This window comes from Pseudorca crassidens, chromosome 15, assembly GCF_039906515.1.
Source record: "Pseudorca crassidens isolate mPseCra1 chromosome 15, mPseCra1.hap1, whole genome shotgun sequence".
Classification (NCBI taxonomy): domain Eukaryota; kingdom Metazoa; phylum Chordata; class Mammalia; order Artiodactyla; family Delphinidae; genus Pseudorca; species Pseudorca crassidens.
Window position 1 is genome coordinate 62051992 of NC_090310.1, and position 20590 is coordinate 62072581.

General features: G+C 44.7%; 1 protein-coding gene and 1 long non-coding RNA gene across 2 annotated transcripts; one reads left to right on the forward strand and one right to left on the reverse strand.

The window, feature by feature from the left end:
* Window positions 1-1314: 1314 nt before the first annotated feature.
* Window positions 1315-3081, reverse strand: LOC137207659 (uncharacterized). The gene is made up of 3 exons (XR_010935200.1): window positions 2950-3081; window positions 2408-2518; window positions 1315-1590 (listed from the first exon to the last, which is right to left on the reverse strand). It is a non-coding gene; the product is annotated as an uncharacterized lncRNA (long non-coding RNA).
* On the forward strand, window positions 2980-20590 carry TBC1D20 (TBC1 domain family member 20). The gene is made up of 8 exons (XM_067707737.1): window positions 2980-3115; window positions 9512-9697; window positions 13064-13144; window positions 15461-15647; window positions 15828-15929; window positions 16871-17012; window positions 17842-18029; window positions 18292-20590. Exons 1-8 carry the CDS (start codon window positions 3046-3048, stop codon window positions 18545-18547), a joined length of 1212 nt encoding a protein of 403 aa, XP_067563838.1. The 5' UTR covers window positions 2980-3045; the 3' UTR covers window positions 18548-20590.

Here is a 20590-nt window from a genome sequence, read left to right on the forward strand (position 1 = left end):
CTGCTGCTTTGAATTTCTCCAGGTAAGGCCTGCACCTTCTTTTAAAGCAGCAGTCCCCAACCTTTTTGGCACCAGGGACCGGTTTCATGGAAGACAATTTTTCCACGGACCAGTGGGGAGGGATGGTTTCGGGATGATTCAAGCACATTAAATTTATTGTGCGCTTTATATATTACAGTGTAATAATAGAAATAATAAAATAATTATACAACTCACCATAATGCTGACAGGAGGCAGAGCTCAGGCGGTAATGTGAGCGATCGGGAGCAGCTGTAAATACAGATGAAGCTTCGCTCGCTCACCCACTGATCACCTCCTGCTGTGCGGCCCGCTTCCTAACAGGCCATGGACCAGTACCCGTCCGTGGCCCGAGGGTTGGGGACCCCTGTTCAAAGGACTTGATCGATTAGGTCCACCCAGGCCAATCTTTCTTTTGACTACAGGGTCAACTGATTTGAGACCTTCATTACCTCTGCAGAATCCTTTCATCTTTGCCGTATAACATCACTGGAATCATGAGACTGAGATCCTGTGATAGTCACAAGACCTGCCCACACTCAAGGGGAGGGAATTAATTAGGCACGTATACCATGGGGTGGGAATCTTAGGGACCATCTTAGAATCCTGCCTGCCAGAGTGACCTAAGATGCCCCTGTGCCCTGTACTCAATCATGAATCTCTTGGTTTCTGGGATTTTCCATGTTCTCCCAGATTTCTAGGTTGCCTCTGTCTGACCTCTTTTCACTTGGCTTTGCAATTGCCTGGTTACTTGTCTCTTCCCCTTTAGAAGTTGAGCAACTCAACATTTGTCACTCTACGGCCCACCTCATAGCCTAGCACTGGTTTGGGCCATAAACATTGTATGGATAAGTGGAGGTGATTCTTATTGGAGATAAGGATTAATCTAGATGACATCAAAGACCACATTCAATGCTAAAAAATTCGTTAATTCACCCTGCTGACTCCATCCAGTCCAAACTCTTTGAATATGGTTTAAGAGGTTCTGTCTAACTTGTCCCTGCACACTTCTCTGCCCTCACTAGTGTCAAAGTTCACTTTGTCTTTCATGCTGTGCTATAAGAACACTAAACCACTTGTAGTTTCTAGACTATGATTTGCTTTCTGTTAGCTTCAAGATGGTGCCTGTGCTATTTTCTCAGACTAGAATGCTCTTCCCTACATCAACTGACCTACATCAATTGACTACAAATGTTCAAAGGAACTTAATTGACTAAGTTTATTAATGGTACTGTTACCAACCCAAACTTGGGTCTGCTTGCCCGTGCACAGTAAAGCCAATCTACTGACACCAAGTTGTGGTGAAAGAAAGTACAGCATTTATTGCAGGGTGCCAAGCAAGGAATCCAGGCAGCTGGTGCTTAAAAGACAAATGCCCTGATGGGTTTCAGGGAAAGGTTTTTAAAGACAGGGTGAGGGAGGGGGGTTGTGCAGTGCTTGATCAGCTCATGGACATTCTTCTGATTGGTTGGTGGTGAGATGATCGGGAGTCAACATCATCAACCTTTTAGTTCCAACTGGTCTATGGACAGCATACAGTTAACTTCTTCCACCTCGTGGGGGTTTCAGTATCTGCAAAACAACTCAAAGGATATGGCTCAATATTATCTACAGCCCTTGAGGAGGAACTAAAGGGCCTTGACTTTGTTCAATGGCTAAACTATTATTATTTTGCCTCGTTTGACTGTTTTCCTTTCTTTCTGTATTTTTCTCACTTCTCAGATTAAATTTGTTTTTTGGAACTTGAGGAAGGCCTAGGAGGCTAAAGTTTTTCTACAGACAAGGGGCAGGCAGAGGACATGGTTGGTGGGTTGGGGATGGTGGGGGAGTCTGTCCTGGGAAGGCCCCATAGGGTCCTGCTCAGTTACAGTACCAAAGTGATTGTTAAAATTTACTAGATTTATGAATGGAATTGTAAAATTTGTCAGTTGAAGGAAAAACAAGGTTTGGGGATTTCTAAATTTAATACATTGAGTATTAGTTTTAAAAATCAAATGAACTTCAGAGTAATTTCTGCTCATGAATGCTACCCAGAGGACATAAAAGAAGACTTAAAATGTGATGGTGGACCATGCAACCTGAATGAAACCAAGACGGGCCCGGAGTAATGGGTTCCATGTGCTAGACGCCTCAGAATAAAGAATTGTCATGGTAGGGGTCATCCAGCAACCAGAATCACGGGGAGTTTCAGTGAGGGAGGCCTAGCACTGGAGATTTAAGAGGTGGGGCAGTTTCTGGCCACAACGATAGGGGTGTGACCAAGGGAATGAGTGGCCTATTGAAGAGAAAGGACTGTCATTGGAGACGAGGCGGTCAACGACCTGATAAGACAGACGCTCCTTTTGGATGAATGGCCAGTTTTGTATAACTCAAAGGGAATACTGCTTACATAACCGTCTATGTGAACAGCGTCTTTGGCATTGTGCGGTGCACAATCTGCATAACCGTATGCGATGGTTCTGCTAAACCCTGAAGTCACCAAGTACGATGACAGGAGTACCTGTGGGGAATGAGACAGCAGGTAAAATTCTTGGTAAGCAAAAACAGAGTGAACAATTATGGAGTGCTTACTATATGCTTGGTAGTGTTCTGAGCACTTCCCAAGAACTCTTGTGAGTTCAGTAGTTTTATTATCATCAGTATCATTTTACAGATAAGAGAAACAAAAGAAATGATTAAATCTGCTCCTGAACACATTTCTTCAAGAGTGCCACGCTCTGCAAATTCAGTTGCAACTAACTCTCCGAGGCGCGCTCCCCGCGCTCTTCCTCTCCCCGCTTAGGGCGCCTGCGCGCGGGCCCGGGTGACCGCCGGCTGCCCCCGCCGCCGCCGCCGCCGCCGCCCGCCCGGCGTAGCGGGGTCACGTGCTGGCACGGGGCGGAGCCCGCGCGGGGACGCCTGCGCGCCGCGGGCTGACCAAGCCGAGCTTACCCTGCGGAGCCGGCGCTGGATCCCGCGGCCGCTGCCGCGTCTTCTGTCGGCTCCGCCGCCAGCCGGGGCTCGGGCCCGGGCCCGGGCCCCCGGGACATGGCCGTCCGGAGTGCGCAGGATGATGGCCCCACCTCCAGCCGCTGGGACGGCGGCGCGGGGAAGGCAGGTACGGAAGCCGGCCGGGGCGCCGGGAAGCGGCCTGCGAGGACGGCCTGAGGGACAGGGGCGGCCTTAGGGTCAGGGGACAGCTGCCGGAGTAGGGGGCCGGGGGACCCGGGACGACCGCGCGAGGTGCGAGAGAGGAAAAGGCTGAAGACCCGGGTCACGTCTGAAGTGGAAGAGATCCTGGAATTGGGGGTTAGCGGATGCTGAGGGGACCGGAGGAACCCTGGCTGCAGACCCGCACCCCCAGTGGGAAGGACGGGGCGGGCGGGGGCCCCGCGTCCCACCTCGTCGCATCTGGAGAGGAGAATTGGGTCTCCCTGAGAACCGAGGCCAAGCCTCTCCCCCGACCGAGACTGTCCGGCCACGTCCGCAGGCTCCGGGGGCCGCCTCCCTAGTAGTGGTCAGGCCGGTTTCCCAAACTTCATTCATCGGTCGCAGTCTGGAGTGACGCGGTGACCGTGGACCACATATTTCTTTTAATTACCTCGAAATTCACTCTTTAAAGTGTACAGTTCAGTGGTTCTTAGTACATTTTTACAAGGTGGGGCAACCATCGCACTGTCTTAATTCCAGAGCATTTCTAATGCCAAAAAGAAAGGCCATCATTCCCCAGGCCCCATTCTCCACAGCTCCTGGCAACTACCAATCTACTGTCTCATCCTGTGCCACCTATTTTAATGTTTAATTGTGTAAAAAACGAGTCTCTCTATTTTTTTATACTGTCTTATACTAATTTCCATGAAATCATGGTTTCGTTGTGCGCTGTTTTCAAATATCTTTTACATACAGTTAATAAATGGAGAAGACTAAGGTAACTTTCCCACTTTTCCATCTTCTGGTGGGTGGTGCCCATAATAGAACCAACCACATATTCAACCCACGTTTTGATGAAGCACCTGGTTCTTCACATTTTGTTTCTCTGGGTTCATTTTGTTATTGCCCTTTTCTCCTATTCTAATGCTGCATGGAAATGGAGCTCATTCCTCGTATTACTCCTCTAGGCCCTTTGGCCTTGTAACCCTTTGCTGATGTTTATATAACATCTGTCTTCATGGCATAATAGTCATTGCCTCAAGTGGTATGGGTCTTGTGACATGATGTAGTGCAGCTGTGCCTAGGTTGCGAGACTTTATCCTTGTTTGCTTGATTTTGCTTCTTTGGATAAGTGGGAGGAATTTAGAGATGAGAGGAGTTTGTTTTTCTGTTTTTCTTGTTTGTTTTTGTTTTGTTTTTAATCATAGGAGAATTGACAAAGTTACTAATACTATTAACTCTCTTTTGTAGAGGTTACGATTAGATTGGTTTACTGTCTAGAATATTTTTCTCCATTTTGGGGGTAGTCTTTCTTCATATGTGCATGTCTTAATTTTTCAGGTAGTTAATGAATCTCTGATAATTTGGGTACTGTTTGTTGAAACTAATTAGTACCTCCAAAAACAGAGTTTCTTTTACTTTGTTTTTAATAGGAACCTTACTCAGAATAAGGTAAGGTTTTCCTCTCCCACTGTATTTCTCTGGTACAGATATGAAGTTCAGGCATAAATTTTTTTTTCAAGCATAAATTTTTAAGTTAATTTCCAATGTCAACATCAGGAGTTCAAGGGTGGAGCAGGGGGTGTCTGTCTGGGAGGATCTCTTTCTGACTTGCTCTTTCATGGTTTTGATTAAGGCTAGCTCTGCCTATTTAAGTTTAACTTCTGTTTAAAGTCTGTAAAGCTTTCTTGACATGCAAACTTAAACCAAATAATCATTATGGAATTTTATTCTTGCACATAAGATTCACTTATAAAGCGTGTAGATCATTTACCTGATCTAAGTCACTGATGTGTATTTTGCTGATATGGAAAAACTTTTAGAGGAAGCATAGCTAGTGCTCATTTTTAGCCATTGCCCTTTCCTGTGTATTAAGTTCCCCAAGCCAGATGCTTTTGAAGATACCTGTTGCTCTAAGGAAGCAGAAATCTCTACCTGAGTTCCGTAGCCAGAGTAGGGAGAGGTTTGAGACAATAACAGACTCAGCCATCTTTATCTGAGTTATTAAGAAATACTGTTTCAGTGCTCCTTATTTAAATGATCGTTTTAATAGAGAGCAGGCCAAGTAGTACCAATGTCATTCCTTTTTCCTTTGTTGAATGAATTACTTTTCAGGCAGCAGGGATTTATTTATAGCAGCGTCTTATATTTTGCAGCCGGCTCTAGAATAGTCATTTCATTCTGTCATGGTTACGAAAGCCAAGACCTTTATTATAAAGAAATTTGGAAGATATCAGCTTTGGAATATATAATACATCTCCCTTATAAGGGGAGCAATTAAAAAATTGGAGAAGAAAGGATTCAAGGGGATTTGAAAATGTGGGCTTTTATCCCAAGCCCAAATATCGTATTCTCAAGTCCAGCAATGTGTCCTACCCCAAAATCCATATGTAAAATTTATCTTAAAATAGTTAGACATTAATTTAACCTTTTTTCCAAGCATCCCAAGAATAGCTCTGACTTTCCTTTTTCTGAGGTGAAGAGGATATGACGTGTAAATTAGTTGTGCATTTGAGACTCTGCAGAACCTCTTCTCCCTCATTGTGTAGTCTAGCAGTTGAATTCATCACTATGTAATTTATACATCTCTAGCTCACTTGAGTTTGCTGTTTTCTCCTCCCTTTTTATGTCACAGTCAAAGCCTGTATGTACGTTAGGTGCAATGAAATATTTGTGGGTGTAGCACACGTAGGAGTGCCTTCTTCATCTGCCACTAACATTTAATTGCTAGAATATGGGATTGAGAAAGGCGATATTGGGGTCTGAACAGACAGCTACTAAAATCCACAATTGAGCAGCATTCTACTCTGGGAATCACCAATAGCTTTAGAAAAAGTTCAAAGTGCCTACAAATCTATGTAGAGTTTTCTGGTGTGGATATTCTTAACAGTAATATGGGGAAAATAATGCCATTTACTATAGGCCAATTTTTCCAGAGGAACAATAGCTAAGCTAAATTATTTGTTCTGTTCCGCTCGTATGTGTTGAGTTCCCACAGAGCATCAGAATCCAGATGATAGCAGTAAATTTTGAAATGCAGGATTTAAGTAGAATCCAAACAGAGTTTTTAGAGAAATAAGTATTGGAGCTGTGGTTTGGGTTCAGACTTAGTTAAAATTTTGGCATATTATTTACCAAAACCTACTGGAAATCCAGCTGATTGCAAACAGTTTTATTTCCTCCAAGATATAAACAGTGATTTTCCTTTTCCCCCAGATCGCTGAATAGCTTAAGTGGAAAGAGGGGTAGGGTGGATATATGTCTTGAAAATTTGAGGAAAATTTTCCATACTCTTAGAAAATAGGTTAACAAGGTTTCTGAATGTCAGCTGCCTCGGTAAATATTTAGTATTACCATTTAAGTGTTCTTAATTTATGATGTGTGGAAAGTACAAGAGCACTCTAAATTAAAAAAATTTTTTAATATCTGATTTTTTTCTTTGTTGGAAATTAATTCAATTCCTGCACATATTTTGTCTCAGCCTATGTTGTTATATAAAGTCTTTTCTGTTTTCTGTGTCTCAGTGATCCCTCTTTGGGAACATAGAGCCTTCTCTTCCAAAGGATGGCCCTTTGACCCAAAGTAAAATCCCTCCCTGTCTTCCCCTTCAGTGGAGGATAAATCCAGTCCAGACTCTTCTATTAGCTGCATTTACTGCAGTCCTTCCAGCCTCTCTTCCTTTACCTAACACTTCAGCCTCTTGGAATTTTTGTTTTCAGGGCATGATGTTTCTTTCATGTGACAAGGTCTTTGCACATACTCTCTGGAATGCTCTCCCTTCAGCACACTCTTCCATGTGCAAACTTTTCTTTAAGGAGGTACCACAATATATTCTTGGTGAAGCCTTTCCTGATTGCCTCAGAAGTAGTTATTCTTTCCTCTGGGTTTTCATGATTCTTCATGGTTCTGTTATATCATGTGTAATAATTATGTCGCTCCCTACTGTGAGCCTCTCAAGGGCTGGGAGAGAGTCATATTCATGTTTTTATCCCAGTATGGTGCTTACTACAAGTAGTTGCTCATTAAATGATCGACTGATGAATGGATAGATCAATGGACAGATGGATGGATGGTAAGACACGCCCAAGCCAAGAACTTGAAGCACTTTGTAAATAAACATTTGACTAGTTAGGTGCTGTGCTGACAGGAAATTGAGACTTGATTTTTCATGATTTCTAGGTAGAGTAACCATTTAATTTAGCATCCAACCTGGGACATTTTTGAGAGTGTGGATGGGAAGAAGAGTTTGCTATGAACAGTTATGCCAGGACTATAGGTGTAAACCAGAAATCTCTCAGACAAACTGGAACAGATGGTCCCCTACTAGGTCACCAAGGAAAATAACAGTCTAGCCAGGAGAACAGGTTTGCCGGGGTGAAAAAGCACCTGGTCCTGTCTGCACCTCCAATTGCACGTTAACTCCAAACCAGTTGGTGCCTCTGTTTATATGGTTTATGTCACAGTTCTCATAGATAGGTAACCAGGGCCATTAGTACCAACTTTCATTTGCGTTAATAATGTGCAGCTTTATCATGGAAACAGTTTGTTTGTTTGTTTGTTTTTTGTTTTGTTATCATGGAAACAATTTGTAGACTGTTGCCTCAGAATAGAACAGTACTGAGGAAAGCCGCTTAGTGTCTGTTCTAAAACAGACATCTACCTTCTGATGTTAGTCCCTTCTAAAGCCTAACCTACTTCCACTGTTATTCCTCTCTAAAGCCTAACCTACCTTCCAGTGTTATCTTCCACTTTACATTAACTCCAGTGCCCTGTACCTAGTATATGCTACATAAATACTTATTATTTTTATTTTAAAAATTATTTGTTTATTTATTTTGGCTGCTCTGGGTCTTAGTTACAGCACACGGGATCTTCATTGCAGCATGCGGGATCTTTAGTTGAGGCATGCGGACTCTTTTAGTTGTATCATGTGGGCTTCTTAGTTGTGGCGTGAGGACTCTTAGTTGCAGCATGCGTGCAGGATCTAGTTCCCCGACCAGGGATTGAACCCCATCCCCCTGCATTGGGAGCATGGAGCCTTATCCACTGGACCACCAGGGAAGTCCCCATAAATATTTTTTAATGAGTTCATTTACTGTTAAATGAAAGGGCCTGTGCTTCTGTCTCCACGCCTTTCTTCAGCTCTCCTCCCAGCCTCTCAGAATCCTCCCCTTTCTTTTTAAATTGCACTCTTCAGTAATGCATTCTCAGATTAGCCTGACCCACAGCTGTCTGAACTCTTGGTGTCTGCACATACCTTTTTTGGGCAATTATAGTGCACTGCTTTGTGACATCTCTTTGGTGTTGTCTAGTTTAACTTTTCTTGTGTTTGCTGTTCCTAAACTCAGCCATTCTGGTGAAAACTCTGACAGCCTATTATTACCCCATTATTTTAGATAGAAACATTATAATTTGATGCACATTAACCACAAACTCTCGACCAGTCTCCTAAAAAAGTAATTTAAACACAGCAAAATGCCTGTGTATAAATAAGAGACTACCACATAAGGATATAAGATCCTTAAAACAGTACTTCCTGATCATCAGTAATTAATATGGTTCTTGAGAAACCGTTGCTTTGTATGCAGTATCATGCCTCTCTTACCACTAGCCACACTGGAGACCCAAGTATACCCTTTGACATTCTACTTTTGAAAATATCTCCATGTGATTCTGATGTTTTACCAGTTGTATTAGTGTGTAACCGGAGACTTTTTCCACGTGTGGTTTTGTTTAAAAAAGTAAAATTGAGGACTTCCCTGGTAGCGCAGTGGTTAAGAATTCCCCTGCCAATGCAGGGGACATGGGTTCGAGCCCTGGTCTGGGAAGATCCCGCATGCTGTGGAGCAACTAAGCCCGTATGCCACAACTACTGAGCCCATGTGCCACAACTACTGAAGCCCACGTGCCAGAGCCCATTCTCTGCAACAAGAGAAGCCACTGCAATGAGAAGCCCACACACCGCAATGAAGAGTAGCCCCCGTTCTCCACAACTAGAGAAAACCTGTGGGCAGCAACGAAGATCCAACGCAGCCAAAAATAAATAAATAAATTTATTTTAAAAAGAGAGAGAGAGATGTATGCTCTGTAAAGTTTAGCATTAAGAAAGCACAGTCATTCTATTAGGAAAACCTGTTAGATATATCTGAATGTACTGGGCATTTATTATAATTGTATGTCCTTTTTTGTTACTTATATGGCATATCTCCTTAGTGTTTTGTACACTATGTGCTAGTGAAATATCGGTAGATTGACTTCAAATATACCTACCTTACCTCAAACCAAGCAAGGAGATTGAGCCCTGAAGAGAAAATGTACAAATGCTGAATATGTGCCTAATGCCCTTTTCCCTTCTGTTTTGCAGACTTTAATGCCAAAAGGAAAAAGAAAGTGGCAGAGATCTACCAGGCTCTGAACAGTGATCCCACTGATGTGGCTGCCCTTAGACGTATGGCTATCAGTGAAGGAGGGCTCCTGACTGATGAGATCAGGCGGAAAGTGTGGCCCAAGCTCCTCAATGTCAACACCAATGATCCACCTCCTATATCAGGTAATTAGGGGTGAGGTGCTGTGAAGGGGAGCTTGTCTAGGAGGCAGGGAAAAAGAATGCCAGGGTCTTTGATTTTTATGCTCATTTCAAACCAAGAGTAGATGAGTAAACACCTAAAGCATTTTAGGATATGCTTGAGCCTACTCTGAAAATAAGACCAAACTGGTAAGTAGAATTTTAATAAAAAATGGAATGAGTTTTTATTAGGTAGGTAGGTAGCTAGCTATTACTGGCTAGTTAGGGGAGTTTATTAAAAATGTATATTCTGGGGCTTCCCTGGTGGCACAGTGGTTGAGAGTCCGCCTGCCGATGCAGGGGACACGGGTTCGGGCCCCGGTCCGGGAAGATCCCACATGCGGCGGAGCGGCTGGGCCCGTGAGCCATGGCCACTGAGCCCGCGCGTCAGGAGCCTGTGCTCTGCAACGGAAGAGGCCACAACAGTGAGAGGCCTGCATACAGCAAAAAAAAAAAAAAAAAAAAATGTATATTCTGGGAATTCCCTGGTGGTCCAGTGGTTAGGACTCCATGCTTTCACTGCCGAGGGCCCGGGTTTGATCCCTGGTCAGAGAACTAAGATCCCACAAGCTGCATGGCATGGCCAAGAAACAAACAAACAAAAATGTATATTCCAGTTTACATTCACTTAGAAGTGGGTTGTAGGAATATGTATTTTAACAAGAATCCCACCTAATTCTGACACACATGGACTGCATTTTGAGAAACGTGGGGCTATAGGAAGAGGTAATACCTCTACGGTCCTTATAAAAACAAAAAAACTTTTTATGAGGAAATACTAAGACCATTTTGAATTCTAAAATTCTGTAATTCTATGAAAAACTGTTACAGTTGGCCCCTCCAAGTCCAAGGATTCAACCAACCATGGATCAAATATATTCTGTAAAAAAAAAAAAAAAAAACCTCCAGAAATTTCCAAAAGCAAAACTTGAATTTGCTGTGCTCTCCAACTATTTACATAGCATTTACATTGTATTAGGTTTTTTTTTTAATTTATTTATATTTAATTTATTTATTTTTGGCCACGTTGGTTCTTTGTTGCTCCGCACGGGCTTTCTCTAGTTGCTGCTAGCAGGGACTACTCTGCTATGGTGTGCATGCTTCTCATTGCAGTGGCTTCTCTTGTTGCGGAGAATGGGCTCTAGGCATGTGGGCTTCAGTAGTTGTGGTGCATGGGCTCAGTAGTTGTGGCTCGCGGGCTCTAGAGCACAGGCTCAGTAGTTGTGGCACACGGGCTTAGTTGCTCCATGGCATGTGGGATCTTCCTGGACCAGGGATCAAACCCATGTCCCCTGCATTGGTAGGCGGATTCTTAACCACTGTGCCACCAGGGAAGTCCTGTATTAGGTTTTATAAGTAATCTAGAGGTGATTTAAAATATACGGGAGTTGTAAAACAACTATACCCCAATAAAAAAAAAATAATAATTAATTAAAAAGTATATGGGAGGATGTGCATGGGTTATATGCAAATATTAGACCACTTAATACATGGGACTTGAGCATCTGTGGATTTTGGTATCCTTGGGGGTCCTGGAACCAATCCGCCTTGAATACTGAGGGGCAACTGTACTTATTTGCAAGGCCCGTGTAGTAAAAAAAAAAAAAACTTCCGCAGAATACAAAAGAAAGTACAGCAAAACAGTGAATCCACTTTGTCATTTATTCACTCCACAAAAATTTATTGCTTTCCTGCTATGTTTGGCAAAAGTCCAGGTGCTGGGGATTCTTTCATTCATTTGGCAAGTACTATTTGTGCTCCTAATGTGAGCCAGGTACTAGAGATGATTAAAACAGCCTCTGCTGAAAAAAGTTCACAGTGTTGTGGTACAGCCGAGTAGATGGTATTTTTGTTTTATTTTTTAGTATACCTATTTATTTTATGGGTTTTTAAAATTAATTTATTTATTTATGGCTGCGTCGAGTCTTAGTTGCAGCACGCAGGATCTTTTGTTGCAGCGCTGGTTTCTTCTTCATTGCATCACACAGGCTCTGTTTCAGCATGCAGCCTTCTCTCTAGTTGTGGCGTACAGGTTTTCTCATTCTGGTTGTGGTACGTGGGCTCCAGAGGGTGAGGGCTCTAGTTTGCGGCACTCAGGCTCCCTAGTTGAGGCACGCGGGCTTGGTAGTTGTAGCGTGTGGGCTTAGTTGCCCCACAGCATGGGGGATCTTAGTTCCCCGACCAGGGATCAAACCCACATCCCCTGCACTGGAAGGCGGATTCTTTAACACTGGACCATCAGGGAAGTCCCTGAGTAGATGTTTTTTTGTTTTGTTTTGTTTTGTTTTTGCGGTATGCGGGCCTCTCACTGTTGTGGTCTCTCCCGTTGTGGAGCACAGGCTCCAGACACGCAGGCTCAGTGGCCATGGCTCACGGGCCCAGCTGCTCCGCGGCATGTGGGATCCTCCTGGACCAGGGCACGAACCCGTGTCCCCTGCATCGGCAGGCGGACTCTCAACCACTGCGCCACCAGGGAAGCCTCCTGAGTAGATGTTTTAAGTTGCCCCTTGTTATTATCTTTGGAACCGGGCCGCCTCAGAGCAGTGATCTTTTTGTTGGAAGGAAAAGGCATTGCTGTATTCACACTCTAAATCCTGAGATGGTGTTCCATCAGATTCCAGATTTCCCATATCTTTATAAGATGAAGTCTGTGTATGCGGAAGTATTGTACAGGCTCCTCTAGTAAGTTTTGATTTCGGTTATGAAGGAAATGTACACTTTTATATATATAACAGCTAGAGACTGCCTCCTTACTTTCAGTTGGGCTTAACAACTGAACACAAGTACTGTCTCCTGCTTGCAGTGTCTTAGTTTTAGAATTGCAGGGTCAAGAGAGGTTAGGTTCTTTTTTATGTGAGTTTATCTTAATACTCCTTTCTGAACAGCTCAGTGTTCCCTAGACTTTACAGATGTTAGAGTTTTTCCAGTGGTCTGTGGTTTCCACATTCATGATCTTATTTGATCCTTACAGTAATCTGAGAGGTACACACGGAAGGGAGTAATCCCCATTGTACAGATGTGGGCTTTGAAATTCAGAGCAACTCCCGGTGACACACAGTAGCAGCCTGCATGCAACTCCTGGCCTCCTGACTTCTCCTCTGCTGCTCTTTGCACCCTGTAGCCTCCTGGATAATCTGTGTTCCCTCCTCTTATGGTCATCATGACTTGCGTGAAACAGCGTGTTTGGAACTAAACCAGGGATTCCTCTCCAAATGTTGTATCTTGAGTCATGTCCCCTTCAAGAAAAGCCCGAGTATGTCTTTCAGGCCTTTTATGTCATGCCAGGATGTTTTGCTCCTGATGTGGCTTCCCAGACGTTCTTGTAATAACATGTTCTTTTTCCTTCAATAGGGAACGACCTACGACAGATGAGCAAGGACTACCAACAAGTGCTCCTGGATGTCAGGCGGTCTTTACGGAGGTTCCCTCCTGGTGAGACGCGCTCTCGGTCTTCCTGGGTCGGGGGTGGCGGGGTGGCTTCTGTCCCAGTTGCACTTACTTTCTTGTGTTGGTGCTTGCTTGTCCCAGGAAGCTTCCATCCCAGCACAGAGCGTGACCACATGCAGGACCCTACCTCCTCAGGGACCCATTGTGCTCCTCATCTGCCGCGTCATTCTTTCACTGTCTCAGTCAGTTCAGAACCGCACTGTGAAGGCCTGAGCCTAAAATAATGTCTTTTGGCCTAGAGGTGGTAGATGAGAGAAGAGGGTTTTTCCCCCTTCAGAGCCTTAGAGGAGACTTTATAGGGATTGCTAGAGCCATCGGTCTGGCTTTAAAGAGCCGATTGGTTTGGAAGTGGTCACTATAACAAGAACTATTAATATCTTCATTTATACATAGCGGTATCTTGCATATACGTATATTGGGGCCCTTGGACTGGAAGGAAGGCCAATCACTACATGTTTAAAGAGTCTGTTCCTAAAATTGTCTCCCCATTCCCAGGAATAATGAGAAGAATAACCATTGTCTCCAGTTTCACAATGAAGGAAACTGGCCAGCAAACCTCATCTATTTCTCTTCCTTTGGCAACTCCACCTTAGGTCCATGAAGAGAGGAGAATTGCTGGAGGGAACAAGAACCTCTAAACCCATTTTCTCACTCTTCAGAACCCATGCTCTGGCATTGGATTTTGTCTGTTAAAGGGCCTCTTTCCTGCTTGCACCCTTGGTTCCTGGAAAGGCTCTTTTCCTATCCTGCTGGTCTTGAGGAGACCACATAGACAGATGCATTCCATATTTTTCCCTAGGTAACCTGTTTTTCCTCTGAGCCCTTTATTCCTCTTCCACTTATGTGACATCAGTCTATGATATTATTCTTGTAGGCTGAACTTTCCATGTGGTTTCATATTTTTTTACATTCACGTTCTTCTGAGCTTAGCTGACCTCTTTTATACTGAAAATTCAAATAAGGTTTACTTTTTTTCTCTCGCTACTTTCATTACTTTACCTATCCATAGTAGTTGGTTTACTCCATGTTCTTTTTTATCTTTTAGAGTGTGCCTTTTTGAGAAGGGGTAGGTAGAAACGGGCAAGAGATGAGCTTCACTCTCACCTAAAAACCTTTGTTCGGTTTAGTCTGGGCTCTTGTATTAGCTGTTTTCTCTCGTAAGATCTGTTTTTGACTGGAAAACCTAATGGTGTAGGAAATCTGTGCTGTGTGCCGTTCTTCTAAAACAGGTCATGAGGCCAAGGGTTGGCATTTTTATACTAAAAGCCAGATGAGCCGAGGAGCCACACTGACCGCTGCCAGAACTAGGCGCGCGCGCCAGAAGGTCTCCCGAGACAGCCTTTTCTGTTTCCAGCTGCGTCTTTGGATCAAGGACATCAGTACTTCCTGTGATATTTAGTTTGTTTCTGAGGGCAACATGCATCTCTTACATTTTTTGTTTTTATATAATTTCATACCTACAGAAAAGTTGCAAAAGTAGGACAAGGAATTCCCCAGGTGGCTTTTACACAGATTTTCTTATATGTCAACCTTTTACTATATTTACCTTAGTATTGCTTTCTCTCTCTCCTTTGTGGTACACACACGCAAATTTTTTTCTGAACTATTAAGAATAAATTACACACATGGTGCCCCTTTATCCCTAAATATTTCAGGGTATATTTTTTTAAAACACGGCTCTTATTACATAATCACACTTAAAATCAGTATCACATTGACAGTATTTACTGCTAATACAGATTTTATTCAGATTTCACCATTTATTCCAATAATGTTCTTTATAGGAAAAGGAGATACAAATTCATGCATTTTCCATTCAGTCTTCATATCTCTTTAGCTTCCTTTATTCTGGAATAGTCCCTTTGTATTTTATGACAGGCCAGTTATTTTATAAAATCTCTCTCAGTTTCGGTTTATCTGGTGTTTCCTCCTTTTAAGGTTCAGGTGATGAACTCTTGATAGGAATTCCACCAAAGTGGTGCTGAGTTTTCCCTGCAGCACATCAGGAGGCACGTGCTGTCCACTAGTCACACTGTTGGTAGCATGACCTGTGGTGACCCGGGTTTTAAGATGGTGTTGGTTGGGTTCCCCCACTGTAAGGTAGCCAGTCTGTGGCTCTTTCCTACATGTCAGGCAGTATCAACAGTGTGTGTATCTTGAATGTGTTGCCAGATTGTTGTAATTAATTTTCTTTTATTAAACACTTTCTCTGCTAATCCACTGCTGACCGTCTTCCTAACCTCTGTGTTACTAGACTGCTTGCCATGTTCAAGCGCATCTCCCCTGCCCTCCCCTCCCCAGGCATGCCACAAGAACAGAGAGAAGGGCTCCAGGAAGAACTGATCGACATCATCCTCCTCATCTTGGAGCGCAACCCTCAGCTGCACTACTACCAGGGCTACCACGACATCGTGGTCACATTTTTGCTGGTGGTAGGCGAGAAGCTGGCAACATCCCTGGTAGAAAAATTGTCTACCCATCACCTCAGGTACCAGCACAAAGCAGCGTAAGAGGATGGGTATCACTCCTCAAGTCCCCCTGGGGATAACTCCTCAGCCCATTTCCTAGTCAGTGTTTTCAGTGGTTTGAACCCCACTCCACCTTACTGCCCCCAAACCCTGATCCCAGTATTTGGTCTGACCAAGCTCATTGAATTATCTCCTTCTAGGGATTTCATGGATCCAACAATGGACAACACCAAGCATATATTAAACTATCTGATGCCCATCATTGACCAGGTGAATCCAGACCTCCATGACTTCATGCAGAGGTATATATGTGTCTACATTTATGTGTGTACGTACACACACACCCCTCTTCGGCTTTCTCCTAGCCTTTGTCTATTCTTCACAAGTGTAGCTCAGTTGCATCATCATCTTATGTCGAGTAGTGTTACGTTCTTCCGAGTTGTCCTTTCCAGTCATCAGCAGTCTGGATAATTCAGTTCTGTGCACAGTCTTGGAACACTCTTTGGGTGCTGTGCTTCTTGGGGGATATAAGAGAGGTCACAGCCCATGCCCTTGAGGAGCTTACCTCTAGTGGAGGGAGGTGGACAAGGTAAGTACACCAAGGTAGACTTTGAGGTTACTGCTGCAACAGAAGTTCAGAGTTCTGTAGGATCCAGAGGTGAGAAAGACAAGGCCATCTGTGGGTGGTTTTATTCACCACATGCCAAGGGGAAGAAATACACTTTGCAGTCCTCATATGATTTTTCTCTTCTGTTTAGTTGGAAATGTGTCCTTGGCCAATGCCTGCCTCTCTTTAAAAAAGAAAAAAAAAAAAGGCTGTGTCTTAAGGTGTTTCAGTCACCTCATGTTAACTGTAAAATTAATACAGTTGTGTTTTCAAGCCTGAGAATATGTGCCTGTGCCCCCCCAAAGCATGGACTTTCTCAGAAGGAAAATGGTGGTGTAGTTCTCTGAAAACAGCTAATTCTTGTTGCTTTAGTTGACGTTTGTTGGCCATTAGGAGAGCACCCAGGGAGATAAGGCCACCAGGACCCAATTGTGGTATTAGTGTCATGATGTTGGGTATATTGTAAGGACTTTCTGTGTTGTGAGGAGAAGATGCTGAATTTGTAGGTGGCTGAATTTTCCAAAAAGCATGTTTCTCAAATGCTTTCTTCACACAGCACTGAGGACAAAGAAGGCCCAGGGAGGGGGAAGGGATGACTCAGCAGGGAACCTAACATCTGGACTTCCTTGCTCCTAGTGCCGAGGTGGGGACCATCTTTGCGCTCAGCTGGCTCATCACCTGGTTTGGGCACGTCCTGTCTGACTTCAGGCACGTCGTGCGGTTATACGACTTCTTCCTGGCCTGCCACCCACTGATGCCCATTTACTTTGCAGCTGTGGTAGGTATAGACCATGAGCCAGCAGCTTGGTGTGCATCCTCAAATCCAGCGTGATCGTGTTCCCTAAAGGGAAACCTGGTGATTATGGAAAGATGCCAAAGACAGCACTTCCCCAGGCTGGCGTCTCTGGACACTGTTCTGTGGAGTGTTAATGGGAGAGTCATGGGAGAAAAAAATGTTCTGTGTAACAGTAAGTTTGGGAACTGCTAGTTAAACAGAATTGTTAGATTTGTTTACTGCTTGATTCTTCTGAACCTTTAAAATGCTCGTGTGCATTGTGAATTATCAGGGTTTCTGTTGACAACTCCTGGAGCTCGTACAACCCCAACTCCGGGTTTAAGAAAAGCAGAAGTGTGGCATTATGATAGAAAGTTGAGATGGCTTTTAGTCGGGGTTGAGGGGCCCTGGTTATCAGAGGGGCCTGAACCATCCGGCGTGAGGGTGGAGGTGGGCACTCACAGCACTCTTCATTGTCCTTTAAAGAGAGCAAGACCATTCTTTCTGCTGTTTTGAACCATTTCTTCTGTGCTGGAGCTAGGAATCTCCAGTAATCCTTCTTCTTTCCTTCCTCCTAAAAGAACCTCCTTCATTTAATTGGTCAGCCTTTCACGTTATGGGGTGGAAGTTTGCCTCAGCAGGAAGGGTTTTCCCAGTGGGAAAAGTGCTCAGATGTGTACATCATTATTTCCTAGATGAATACAAGAATTTGCTGAACCTTTGGGGTGAGCCCTGTTTGGTACCAATTGAAATTCACCTCTAAGGAGAATGAAATGAAGTGGCCAAGGCCCTGTATGTTCTGGTCTCTGATGCAAGGCCTTGCTCCCCACAGATCGTGTTGTATCGAGAGCAGGAAGTCCTGGATTGTGACTGCGACATGGCCTCAGTCCACCACCTGTTGTCCCAGATCCCTCAGGACCTGCCCTATGAGACACTGATCAGTAGAGCAGGAGACCTCTTTGTTCAGTTCCCCCCGTCCGAACTTGCTCGGGAGGCAGCTGCCCAACAGCAAGCTGAGAAGTGAGTGGGGCCACGGCACCGGTTGAACAGGGGTGTTCATTAGTGAGCAGAAATGATGGAAGACTGTGTCTGGTGGGGACGGGGCTGGGAGTGGTGTTTCCAGAGACCTATGCTTATGCTAGTGGAATCCCCACTTGAGACTTCATGGGTCTTTATAAGAAGAGTTTTCTGAGCAATGGATGTCTCTGCCCTCAGCCTATTTAATCTAGTTTTTTCCCTCCTTCTCTCATCCCATTCCCTTCTGTCTCCTTCTCCTCTGCAGAACGGCAGCCTCTACCTTCAAAGACTTTGAGCTGGCATCAGCCCAGCAGAGGCCTGACATGGTACTGCGGCAGCGGTTTCGGGGACTTCTGCGGCCTGAGGAGCGAACAAAAGATGTCCTGACCAAACCAAGGACCAACCGCTTTGTGAAGCTGGCAGTGATGGGACTGACGGTGGCACTTGGAGCAGCCGCTCTGGCTGTGGTGAAAAGTGCCCTGGAGTGGGCCCCAAAGTTTCAGCTGCAGCTGTTTCCCTAAATGCCTGAGAAGACACTTCCTCTTACATGACATCAAGGTCTCACCCTTCCATGGACAGATTGGGAGGGAGTGGAATTTCCTTTATTAAAAGGGTTTCTGTCGAGGGTTTTCTATTTCTGCACCCTTCCCCCCGTCCGTGGATGCCTTTGCCTCAGAGGCCAGTAGCAGAGCCTGCGTGACGCTGGGCACTCGGGTCCTGAGCACAGAACTCTTTCTGCCTCACAGTGGGCTTCTGAGTGGGCTCTCTGCTGCCTCCTCTTGTGTTGAGGGAAGTGGGTTTCTGCAGCTCCCGGCTGCCTTAGGAACCCGCTGGGCCTGGTCACTGGGGAGCATCTTGGCTGCTCGTAGTAAGCTGGACCACTGAATGCCCTCCTGGCAGCTCCTCCCGTTCTGACTGCTTCAGCCAGACAAAGAAGGACGGAGCTGCTGCTAAAGAAGTCAGACCTTGGAATGAAGGCGAAGGGGCAGAGAAGGCCAGCCTGGGAGCAAGATTGGCCCCCTTTTAAGAACAGCTCCATTAGCTGGTCAGAAATCTAAGAGACACATGTGAACTAGGTTACTAGGTAAATCCTACCTATTTTCAGGCTAGAAATCACTTGGGCATTTCCAGTCAAACAGGAAGGAATGTTACGTTTTAGGGCGCAGACATAGGCTGGTTTTTGCCTGCCTTTTTTTTTTTTTTCTCCTTATTCTCTTCCACAAGCCACATGACAATGCATATAAAAGACACTTTTACTACTATTTTTAGAATTACACACACCCAACATGTAAAGTACCCGCACTTTTAAAGTAATAGTTCCTTCATGGAAAAAAAAATCGTTCTCGTCAGAAGGATGAGCTTCTAAAACCCTGAAGTTTCCTTTCCACTAGATATTTAACGTTTCACTTTAGTCAGAGTTGCTGTTTGTAAGCAGCCCCACACTTCCATCGTGCCCTCTTCTTCTCCAGCTTCCCTTCCTTCCCTCCTGTTTTCCTCCAGTCACCCTTCTACTCCCAAATAGGCATCCACTCACAACCTTGGCTTTGTTTTGTGGGTTTAACTTATCTCCTCAGCTGCTGGTCTCTCCTTCCTGGTAGGAAATGTCACTGGGAACTCGTCCGCACCCAGAAGGGGACAAACCGCATCCTGAAGCGTGTGGCGGGAGCCTGGGACAGCCAGACCGAGGCTTCCTAAGGACTCTCCAGGTCTTAAGGACAAGATGGATATTCACTTCCTCTGGTACAGCTTTTCCTATAAGCGAAGCCAGGTTTGTTTTAGATTAACTGTGGCTTGAAAAAAAGTGCCTTTTGCTGCTCTGAAGAACTGGGGTGTATAGTGTGAAGCAGCCATGTATTTTTATTTTCCTGGTCTGTTGCAGGCACTGTTCTCTCTTGGCAGGTGTTTTCTTAAAGTAAACATGCCAGAAGCACTCCACCCCACCACACCCAGACCTCCACGTCCTCCCCATATGCCCACGGTGTGCAGAGTGGTTAGGAGAGGCATCTGTCCACACCGAGTTACACTAAGCACTTTACAACCAAAACAAGCTCAAAGTGGCAGGTCATTCTCCATAGCAGGAGTCCCACCTGGGGTTAGCGTGATGTGGATGGATGAGTCTAGAAAGTGGTAGATTTATCAAGACAAAGGAAATTCTTCCAGGATCCAGATGACGTGACAGAAGTTCCCAGTCTTCTCCCGCAACAAATTTGTCCTCTTGTCATCTTTCCAAATGGGCAGCATCGGCCCCTCCTGCCACAGGCCCTTGGGCGTGTCTGTAAATACTGAAGGAATTGATGGGGAAGAGGAAGGGAGGTGCATGTGATCAGGGTCCCAAGGCCATGGCTTTTTGGATCCCAGGAAGCAGGTGGCATTGACTTTTGTTGTGGCCTAGGAAGGAGGAAGTTCATTTGTTTTATAGCTTTTCTGACATCAGGATTATCCCCTGCCAATGAGAAGAAATCATTATCTTTTTACCTTCAAGTGGTTTACTATTCTGTAAGGAATATGTGTAAATATTTTGTACAGAGCCCTGTATGAAATAAACAGCCATATGTGGCTACTAA